The sequence below is a fragment of the Hoplias malabaricus genome, chromosome 18, assembly GCF_029633855.1.
Source record: "Hoplias malabaricus isolate fHopMal1 chromosome 18, fHopMal1.hap1, whole genome shotgun sequence".
NCBI lineage: Eukaryota > Metazoa > Chordata > Actinopteri > Characiformes > Erythrinidae > Hoplias > Hoplias malabaricus.
Window position 1 is genome coordinate 5,326,919 of NC_089817.1, and position 11,360 is coordinate 5,338,278.

At 44.6% G+C, this 11,360-nt stretch overlaps 1 protein-coding gene across 2 annotated transcripts in view; it reads left to right on the forward strand.

Moving 5' to 3' along the window:
- The window catches only part of lrrtm4l1 (leucine rich repeat transmembrane neuronal 4 like 1), a 73,888-nt gene extending 62,947 nt beyond the window's left edge, over positions 1 to 10,941 (forward strand). For both annotated transcript variants that reach the window (XR_010796091.1, XM_066650924.1), the window contains exon 3: positions 9,637 to 10,941. Coding sequence is in view for 1 of the 2 variants with exons in the window: in XM_066650924.1 (XP_066507021.1) it covers positions 9,637 to 9,702 (66 nt within the window). In the remaining variant the exon portion in view is untranslated. The remainder of the gene's footprint in view (positions 1 to 9,636) is intronic.
- Positions 10,942 to 11,360: the final 419 nt, after the last annotated feature.

Below are 11,360 nucleotides of genomic sequence, written 5' to 3' on the forward strand. Positions count from 1 at the left end.
AGAGCTGGTGAATAATGCGCTGAGACGCAGAGAGGTGACCAACCAAACGGACCTCAATAATACAGAACACAAACAAAACAAAGAAAACAAACATGGCCCGGGGCTTTGACCAGGCTTCCGTCATTTAATGCACCTACAGAGTGGGAGGGGGTGGCGGGAGAGAAGGGTGAGGGGGGGTGATACCAAAGGAATGTGTGTGAGAAAGATAGAGAAAACTGAGACTGATGAGGTGGATAGAGAGAGTGAAAATAAGATTTTTACAATTGATATGTGAATGGGGGGGGGTTGCAAGAAAGCGAATGGGGGGAATAATGGAAGTACGAGGGGTTAGAGAAAGAGGGAGGTGCAGCAGAGGGCAAATGTGGAGATAGTATTAGAGAAAATGAGAGTTAGAGAGAAGGGAGGGGCGTAGGAAAGATGATAGAGTGAGAGAGGGAAACAGAGGTAGAAAGTCTGTGTGAGAGAGAGAGAGAGAGAGAGAGAGAGAGAGAGAGAGAGAGAAAGAGAAAGAAAGAAAGAGAGAGAGAGAAAGAGAGAGAGAGAGAGAGAGAGAGAGAGAGATCCTGTGATTTTATTTTATATGTTTTGAGGTACAAAATACATTCTTTTACACATTCACATTGTGGGGACCTGTCTTCCTCCATGGTTCAAAAATGTTAGAGTGTGGATGAGGGTTAGAGTTAATGTTAGTGGTAGTGTAAGGGTTAATGTAAAGGCCAATTTACACTTCATTACATTTACACTCTGCACAAAACCTATGCCATAAGCAGTGCCTAGACCCCGTGTAGACAGCCTGGCACAAACCTCCACAGCAATGTTGCTATGGGTCACATCTAGGCACAGTCACAACCGTGATTAGTCTGCGATTTGATGAAGCTGAACTAGATAAAAATCTCCAGAAATCTCTTCTGCACACTACAGACTCTGCAGAGAGTACATTCATGGCGAGAGAGTTCCTCAGACATTGGTTTGGACGTCATTAAATGGACATGGAACAATGAGAATATACAGTGGCCACTGGAAAAAAAAGTCATTGAGGAGCAATAACGTTAGAATGACCAGACGTCCTCTTTTACCCGGACATGTCCTCTTTTTTAGACTTAAAAAAACATTCGGGATTTTGTTTTTCTAGAGCTTACATAGAACTTCGAGAAGTTTGGTTCACAAACTAGTCCCGCCCTCCCCTACTCCGATTGGTTCGCTTGAGTGAGAAGGGGGCGTGGTGAAGTAGCCTACAATCTTCTGATTGGACGGTCTGACTGTAGAGCCACCGTTATTGGTTGATAACCTTCTCTGTAAACATTTAATTGGTCAGTCTGCACGTCAGTAGTCCTTGTTTACGTCAGGCGAAGCTCCTGTACCCACCCTCATCTCGAGCAGCTATGCCGAAACGTAAATGTAAGTTCTCGGATGAATTAAAAAAGACATTCCCATGTTTTGTGTAGCAAATAAAGGTGTAAAGGACCTAAAAGCACACATAGGTTCAGTTAAGTATACAACAGCAGTGAGGGACGAGAGCTCACATATAGTGCCCTACTCCCTAAATAGTGCACTTTAGAGATTATTTAGAGAGTGGCTTGCTGGTGTAATTGTGGAGTGATGCAGACACCAGCGCATAAACACCCACAACGGTGTATACTCTGCATTAAGTCAACACAGAGGCTTAAATCAGCCTTATAAAGGGTTAAAGGGCTAGTGTATGGGTTAAGGTTATGGTGAAGTTAGGATACATGTTAGGGTTTGGTTTTTGGTAGTTGTCGTTAAGTTTGTTTATACAAAAAGCATAGTTTGTGTAATGTCCCCTGAAAGCACAGATACAAGATTCGTGTGTGTGTGTTGACTCTAGAGACTGGATGTGATTTGTCATATAGAGTGAGTCAGAGTCACCAGCTCAGAGCCCTCATGCTTATACAAAGCTCTGTGATTCTCTCTCTCTCTCTCTCTCTCTCTCTCTCTCTCTCTCTTTCTCATTCAAACACACACACTCCCTTTCCAATGTGTGTCCTGTCATATCTCTCGTTCTCTAAAAACACGTCTCCAAGGTTACCGGCCAATTTGTAAGTCACTGCCATTTATGTGGCGCCCAACGTGGGGCGCGTTGGATTTGGAGCAGGGTGAAGTAAAGCCCCTCATTAAAGAGGGTTAAGAATTCTCCAAACATCACATTTGCTCTGGCTCACACCTCGAGGCCGTGAAGAACACGGAGGAGGTGAGCGCCTCGGCGGCTCGTCTCAGCTCATCTCGTCTCGTCTCAGTAGCAGACTTCTGGTTGTTTGGGAGACACAGTGAGATAATTGGAGCCCTGGGCAGGAGGAGACACTCAGCAGGGACTCGGCCTGACATATGTCTCCCTCGGCTTTTGTGCACACCTGACATGCTCCGATCTAATGGCTCCGTGTTTATCTTCAGGTAATTAAACCTCACCGTTATGATCTAATTACCGGAGCTGCTATGGTGCATCATAAGGGTCATTCCTCATTCATTTTTAGCTCATAGTTGAGGGCTTTCTTTCCTCTTTCTTATGACATAGAATTTTATTTTTAATGTACACTGTAAAAATGTCAGAGTTAATACACTGCTATAAGTACATCATTTTACCAGATTTTAGATGTGTCACAGGGGGACCACTGGTCTGCTTGCACTACTACAGATCAAGCCCTTTGGCCCCAAGGATCTCTGAGACTCGGGAACTTGAGAGGGACTCCTCTGGTCAGGGGAAACTTCAAACAACTGAAAATACTCAGCTGACTTTGCAGAGCAAACCCAGCTCTTATCCCACTGTTGGTGAGGTGATAGTTTGTGTTTTACAGGTTCCCTCACTTCCATCAAACCTGTTCCTCCAGGTTGGAGACTCCCAGTGCCACCAGAGTCCCCTTCCAGTTTCCAAGATTGAGTTCTTTGGGGGGATGGATCTGTAGTAGCACAAGCAGCCCACTGGTCCTCCACGACAATACAGCTAAGCACTGTAAAAATACTGAATAACAAACTGTGTTAGTCCTATGATCAGATGATGGTGTGCTCTCCCTGGGTGGGTAAGACAGCCCTCCCTTTCCCCATCACTCAGTGCTATGTTAGACAACGCAGGTGTCTTGTAAGTGTCAAAACAGAAATGAATAATTTCCTCCTCTCAGCATATTGAGCTGTCCAGTGTTTCTTGTGTTAGTGGCAATTTGAAAAGAAGCAGTGGCTGAGTCTACGGCAGGGAGTTGACCACTTATCAGATTCCTTCAGGGTTTCCTGATGTTACTGTAATTTGTTGGCTCTCTTAAGGCCACCGCCCACCCGTTTCATATTTCTGACCATTACGGGAATGCTTTGTGATGAATATGCTCTGAACTGGTGCAGAGCAAAGAAGAATTTTGATATTGATGATTGTTTCTGCAGTACTTGCTGTTGGATTTCAGTGGGTGGGATTAACTTGGTGCATGTGGCATCAGGTCTGACACACAACCAGTTAACAACAGGTTTCATTCAGGCAGCAACGGCACTTCTTTGTGCTCAGCATTAAGTCCTCAGTCCAATGTAATGTCCTCCTGCGTCCTGCGTTCTGGCTGTGGACTACCAAGAGCTTGCCTTGTCCGAGCATCTCTCTGATTTCAGAGCTGAGGAGAGTCACAAAGCACTAAAAGAGAGTGTCTACAATCAAAAAGGAACAGCCCACGTTTGCTATAACAGTATGATAAAACTTCACTGTGCTCTCATGAAGTCGGGTGTGGCCCCAGATTCAGTTCCCAGGGATTTTAAACATCTGAATATATCTATCTTGAATGACTGTATAAATATAAGTGTAAGTGCAGTGTTCTGTGACATATCTTTAAGATTAACATACATTTTTATACACTTAAATAGAAGTAGACAGTGGCTTTAATGCATTAAAATGTGCAGCCAATTGCCATAATTCAGCAGTTATCTGCTGGACACCAGCTGCCAGGCTCTTACAGAATTTTGTTACAGTGTAATTACTGCATAATAAGCCTTAGGATGCAATAAACCTGGGACGTGAAGAGGTTAAAGAAATGAACTATTGCTCTATAAAAAAAAAAAAAAAAAAAAAAAAAAAAAAGCACCATCCCGGCCATTCTTAACCATCATCTGTGTTGTCTCCCTGTGCAGTAATTGGAGGGGCTTGGACATTGCGCCAGAAGGCCTTAGCGAGCTAATTAGCCAGGTCAGCGTCATTGCCCAGGGGTCTGGGCGATCTCATTTGTTCGCATTCTCCACCGATGTTTGTCTAGGCACTTCCTTGCCGTCCAAGAGCTTTCTCGCCTCGTCCTCTGCGTTGCTAATTTGGGCTTGTGTGTCCAAGCCTGGCACTGCTTTTGTGTCTGAACTGGAGGCTGGTGGCAGGTGGCAGGTGGCTGGTGGTGTCTCACCTCAGTTTACACCTGTGCAGGAGGCTGTCAGGGCTCTAATCCCTCTCCACCTATTGCCAGGCTCTGGAAGAAAAGAACAGCAAACAGAGGCTGTCCACAAACGCTGCTTCAGTCCGCTTGTGGGAGGAGATTTGCCGTCATCTTCAACCTTTTTTCTAATATCAGCTGGCCACAGCTGGAGCCCCACCATTCTGATTGGCAGCTGAAGGTTGCTCATGGAACTGAGTGGCAGGGGATTTATATAGGTGCAATTTCCAGGAGTGTCGATTGGAAGTGAAGGCTGAATGGTGAAGGGACCAAAAGCCATGATAGCTACAAGCAAATCAGCAAAGAGGTTTAAGGGCGAGTCGATTTAGCCTGACTTTTCCAAGACCTTCTTTTTCAATCACGGTTATAAAACCCCTTCTCATAATCCCACTTCAGCTCTTTGCTTTAAAACACTCACTGATCTCAGCGCGTCATGGTTTTGATCGCTGCATGTGTGAGCTAAGGGGGTTAGGCCTGCACACTGAGGCGGCTGGGGAAAAGCACGAGCGGCTGGGGCTCGTCGACATGTGCCGCATTGTCAGTTTCAACAACTATTTAACACACACTGCAGGACACCAATGCTCTGTGGAAATCAAAAGTTTAAATGACTTGCCAATCGTTGCATTCTGTTTAAATTTACATGTTGCTCAATGAGTGTGTGTCTGTGTTGCCCTGTGAAGGATTGGCGCCCCCTCCAGGGTGTATTCCCGCCTTGCGCCCAATGATTCCAGGTAGACTCTGGACCCACCGCGACCCTGAACTGGATAAGGTTTAAAGATAATGAATGAATGAATGAGTGAATGTGGCTCAGTGTCTCAACTTTCCTGTAAACGCTGTTGTATCCTGCAGTCTGACTCGTAGTGGGCATGTGTACTGTAGCGTTCCCTGGTGTCTGTGCAGGAGTGGGACCGCTCTGAAGGTGGGCTTTAGGAGCAGAAGCGTGGAGAAGACGAAGTTATAGCAGCTCTTCAGGCACTCGTTTGATTACAGAAGAATCAAAGCTGCGCCTGAGGCGTCTGTAACCTTTCAGTGGCACAGGGTGCTCTCTCCCTCTCTCTCTCTGAGTTATCTACACTCTGTGGCAGGGAAATCATGAGCGTCCAAGCTCTTTTTACACCATCAGAGGAGAGAAAACGCTGAGGCGTGCCTTTTCCTCTGCAAAACCTTATTTGAGCTTCAGCACTATTAAACCCGGATTTACTCAGGGTCAGTGTTTTTTTTGGTTATTTGAGCTGAAATACTATTAAAACTAAAATTTAGCCCCAGATCCATTTCTCTTCCCCGCACCCCGAGGTCAAAAAGTAAAGGGAGGAGAACTGCACACAGACGTCTCCAATTTCAGCCAAACTCCCACTGCTGCTTTAGCTTTGTGTCACTGGGTTCAAGATTAAAGCTTAATTCCCAGCTAATGGCATCAGGGTCCGACGCAGGGAGGTTTTGAACTGAGCTCCATATTTGAGCAAAATGAGCAGGACCCCTCTTCACATCAAAGTTAGGGCAATTGGCTTGGGACCTGCATGGTAAATGGGGGGGAAAGGAACTTTACTTTCTCCACCCTTGAAATCCATGGCTGAAGTGCCCTTGAGCAAAGCACCCAAACACCAGAGTCACAGTTTCTTCACGGGGATTAATTAAGGGACACTTCAGCGGGGTTTTCATACGCTGTCGCCCACTGAGTGGGGTGACGTTTGGCTCATGTGCAGCTGCATCTAGACACACACACACACACAGATATCAATGTGCTGTCACCTCTGCACCCAGGAACCTGTTGCAAATGACATCTCAGCCTTGGATATTGAGGGTAGTGTAGGGACTATATAAACAGTTATTGGGTACGAATGGTGCTCTATAAGTTAAATTGTCTTGCCATGTCTCACCCGTCTTTAAATCCCCCACCCCATTTTTCCAGCTGGTCCTAGGGATCCAACCAGTCGAGCCCAAGGTTCTCAAACATGTCAGCCACAGTGGCTCAGCTGAACGCTGCTCTGTATTCATATTCCATAACCTCAGTTCAAGGAAATGAAAATATTAAGGCAGTTGCTGCATGGCATTAACAGGGTTTCTCCATTTACACCGAGATAAAGGAAATGCAGTCGAGTATTTGGAAAGACGTCTTGCTGAAGAATGAATGAAATCCTGAGAAAAAGCAGACGCAGATGAGGACCGTTTTATAGAAGCGTTTTCTATTACTTTTCCATATTGGAAGAAATCCTTTGCTGAACTTGAGGGTAATTGAGATAGCAATCGTCACACGCATATCACAAATTAGTATTCAGGGGAGTTTATTTAATCCATTTAAGATAAAGAGCTCACAAAGGCAAGGTCACTCGCTCCAGATCGACCAGTTTAATTCCCCCCCAACCCCCCTTTTTAATTTTAATTAATATCTTAAGAGTGATGGAAGACAGATGAGTTCTTCTCACTTGTTGAGGGCTGCTGGGCGTCGTCATGGCTGCTGAGTCACTTTTTCAGTGCCACTTTGTGTTAATAAGCGCCTAATAGCTGCGTAAATACATATTAACATCACATGTGATAACATTGTAATTACTATTTACTAAATTAGTGTATTACTAAACTTAGCGCACCAGATATTCTTAGCATTTATTAGTTTTGATTGGTTATGTGTAGTTATGTTTGCTGAGGTCCTGTCCACTGCTGCCACTGTTTAACAAAATAAACTCAAACTCTCTACTACGTATCTGAATAATATCTAAACTTACAGCGCTGTAAAATATATCTGAGAGGGTTTAACTAACAATATACTGCCCGTTATAAACGTTTGGTCTTCACAGTTAGGTCTAGGGTTAGGTTTAGGTTTAGGTGTTAGCAATGGTGTGTTCTCCCTGTGTCTGCGTGGGTTTCTTCCGGGTGACTGTCTGTGAGGAGTGTGGTGTGTTCTCCCTGTGTCTGTGTGGGTTTCCTCCAGGGTGACTGTCTGTGAGGAGTGTGGTGTGTTCTCCCTGTGTCTGTGTGGGTTTCCTCCGGGTGACTGTCTGTGAGGAGTGTGGTGTGTTCACCCTGTGTCTGTGTGGGTTTCCTCCAGGGTGACTGTCTGTGAGGAGTGTGGTGTGTTCTCCCTGTGTCTGCGTGGGTTTCCTCCGGGTGACTGTCTGTGAGGAGTGTGGTGTGTTCTCCCTGTGTCTGCGTGGGTTTCTTCCAGGTGACTGTCTGTGAGGAGTGTGGTGTGTTCTCCTTGTGTCTGCGTGGGTTTCCTCCGGGTGACTGTCTGTGAGGAGTGTGGTGTGTTCTCTCTGTGTCTGCGTGGGTTTCCTCCGTGTGACTGTCTGTGAGGAGTGTGGTGTGTTCTCCCTGTGTCTGTGTGGGTTTCCTCCGGGTGACTGTCTGTGAGGAGTGTGGTGTGTTCTCTCTGTGTCTGCGTGGGTTTCCTCCGGGTGACTGTCTGTGAGGAGTGTGGTGTGTTCTCCTTGTGTCTGTGTGGGTTTCCTCCGGGTGACTGTCTGTGAGGAGTGTGGTGTGTTCTCTCTGTGTCTGCGTGGGTTTCTTCCGGGTGACTGTCTGTGAGGAGTGTGGTGTGTTCTCCTTGTGTCTGTGTGGGTTTCCTCCGGGTGACTGTCTGTGAGGAGTATGGTGTGTTCTCTCTGTGTCTGCGTGGGTTTCCTCCGGGTGACTGTCTGTGAGGAGTGTGGTGTGTTCACCCTGTGTCTGTGTGGGTTTCCTCCAGGGGTGACTGTCTGTGAGGAGTGTGGTGTGTTCTCCCTGTGTCTGTGTGGGTTTCCTCCGGGTGACTGTCTGTGAGGAGTGTGGTGTGTTCTCCCTGTGTCTGCGTGGGTTTCCTCCGGGTGACTGTCTGTGAGGAGTGTGGTGTGTTCTCCCTGTGTCTGCGTGGGTTTCTTCCGGGTGACTCTCTGTGAGGAGTGTGGTGTGTTCTCCTTGTGTCTGTGTGGGTTTCCTCCGGGTGACTGTCTGTGAGGAGTGTGGTGTGTTCTCTCTGTGTCTGCGTGGGTTTCCTCCGGGTGACTGTCTGTGAGGAGTGTGGTGTGTTCTCCCTGTGTCTGTGTGGGTTTCCTCCGGGTGCTCCGGTTTCCTCCCACAGTCCAAAAACACACGTTGGTAGGTGGATTGGCGACTCAAAAGTGTCCTTAGGTGTATCTGAATGTGTGTGTGTTGCCCTGTGAAGGACTGGCGCCCCCTCCAGGGTGTATTCCCGCCTTGCGCCCAATGATTCCAGGTAGACTCTGGACCCACCGCGACCCTGAACTGAATAAGGGTTACAGATAATGGATGAATGAATGAATGTTAGCAGTCAGATGTTTTAAACAAGCAGAAAATGCAGTTGTTTTTATGTATTTGGAGCTTAATATTAGGTTTACACTTAGGTTCAGTGTTATATTTCAGACTATGTTTAGGGTTAGGAATGGGTTTGTGGTTGGGGAAAGTTCTGAGGCTGGGTTGCCAGGAATTCATGTCAACATCTACAAATAATTGCAATAATACTTGGTATACCTTCTATGTATCCTGGGAATGGCTTTTAATAAGTGTACCACTGTAATCCAGAAGTAACAGTGAGGTCATACCATTACTTACATTGTTATTACACATATTGGTAATGACATTGGTATTAACATTGTTATTACATGTAACTTTGGAAATCACTACAAACACACATTTTACTACTTCCCCAGTGCTGGAGATTTGTATGGAAATAGCCCAAGTTCCATTACTGTGGAATTGTGCTTAATAACAGTGTAATTAACAGTCACCTTAGTTTAAGTCCCTTCATCTAAATCCAATATTGTTTAAACACTCAATTTTGTCTTGAAATTATAGGTAAAATGTGTCTATGAGGACAACTGTCGTAAGACAATACCTGCTTTATAAATGTGTTATTCAATGTTAATGCACGTGTTATGACATCTTTATCTAATAATCAGACTTTTTTCCACAAAGTGTACCACTGTAATCCAGCAGTAACAGTGAGGTCATACCATTAGTTACATTGTTATTACACGTATTGTTCAAGTGTAAATACACAGTTATTAGAAACACCTAACGTGAAGGTGGACTATTTTTCCTTTGAGTGGTCACGCATGCCTGTTCTCGCTTTGTCAACATTGCCTGGACTGTTATTTGCGCTCATGCTATCGCTGCACCACAATCAGATTAGCCTTGCACTGTAATTAATGTTGACTTAATGAATCGCTCGGAGCTCTATGAGGAAATCACCCGCGGTTGCCTCTGCCATGTTAACGCTCTCGTCTCTTGTTTGTCTTCCCAGAATGAATACACATGTCCCAGGCCGCTCCCTGGAGCCTGGATCGGAGACATCCCCACCATTCACTAGGAATGTGTTCCCTCCACCTCCCACCACTGATTCTGTTGAAACAGGCGACTGGGTTCCAGCCTAAAGCCGTCACATCACTCCGGAACCCACGCTGCCATCTCTCCTCCTTCTCCCTGTCTTCTGTGGAACTGTTTTTGATCACGGACATGCAAAGGAACATCTAAAAAGACAGCGGGAACACCTCCATCACATTTGACTAACACGCACGTCACGTATTTTCTTCTTTTTCTTTTGTTTTTTTTTGCACAGACAGCTCTTCTGAGCCTTGACTAGGACGTCGGCCGAGTGAACACCGACAAGAACAGGATGGAAAGTCTTGTTCCACAAGTGAACGGACCGCTCTCTGTAAGAACTACAGGACTTTGTTGGAAGATTATCTTCATGAACTTTTGAGGACTGTCTTCACGTTCAGAGCGAATGGATTCTCATCGTCCATCAGACAAAAGACCTACTGTTACAACAAGCCTAGGACTAGACTTAAGTTATTCAGTCACACGTTATCTGAAGGCTACCTACATACAGGCTTCATGACCCCTGCATCATCAGTGAACAACATGTTTCTAGAGCAAGACTTTTACCGGTAATGGAAAAGATGACTTTGCTATGACATAAGCGGCAGAAATCTGTTATAACACTGTTATTAAGCATCATTAATAAGAAGATGAGAGAAGACACTATACTGAAATAAAGGGCCTTAAACTGTAGGGGACCACATCTGTTTCACTCACAGCACTCTTATAAAGCATCATTCATAAACAGTTGACCGGAGGTCTTTCACAAAGTCAGTGACATTGTAATAGACATCTGTTCTGTTTACACCACTGTTATTAAGCAAAATGTATACACAGCTAATGCCACTATAACCCTGGACTGACTATAGATCCTTAAACCTAAAGGAAACTTAAACATAAAGGGTCTGTCCTGAAATAAGAAGTCATAAACGATTGGATTGACTTAATAAAGTGTTGTTTGTTATATTTATAACAATGTTATGGCACAGTGTTTGTTTAATCAGGACTCATTATGATGTCATTAAAATATAACAGTTGTAATAAACCATGGTTTACTTAGGATACTTTTAAAAGCGAGTATAAACTTTGGAAATCACTACAAACACACATTTTACGACTTCCCCAGTGCTGGAGATTTGTATGGAAATAGCCCATGTTCCATTACTGTGGAATTGTGCTTAATAACAGTGTAATTAACATTAACACATTTTATGAATTGCAATAATACTTGGTACCTGGGAATGGCTTTTAATCAGTGTACCATTGTAATCCAGCAGTAACAGTGAGGTCATACCATTAGTTACTTTGTTATTACACGTATTGGTAATGACATTGGTAATAACATTGTTATTACATGTAACTTTGGAAATCACAACAAACACACATTTTACTACGTTCCCAGTGCTGGAGATTTGTATGGAAATAGCCCAAGTTCTATTACTGTGGAATTGTGCTTAATAACAGTGTAATTAACGGTCAACTTAGTTTAAGTCCCTTTATCTACATCCAATATTGTTTAAACACTCAATGTTGTCTTGAAATTATAGGTAAAGGTGTCTATGAGGACAACACCTGCTTTATAAATGTGTTATTCAATGTTAATGCACGTGTTATGACATCTTTATGTAATAAGCCTTCAAATGAGGT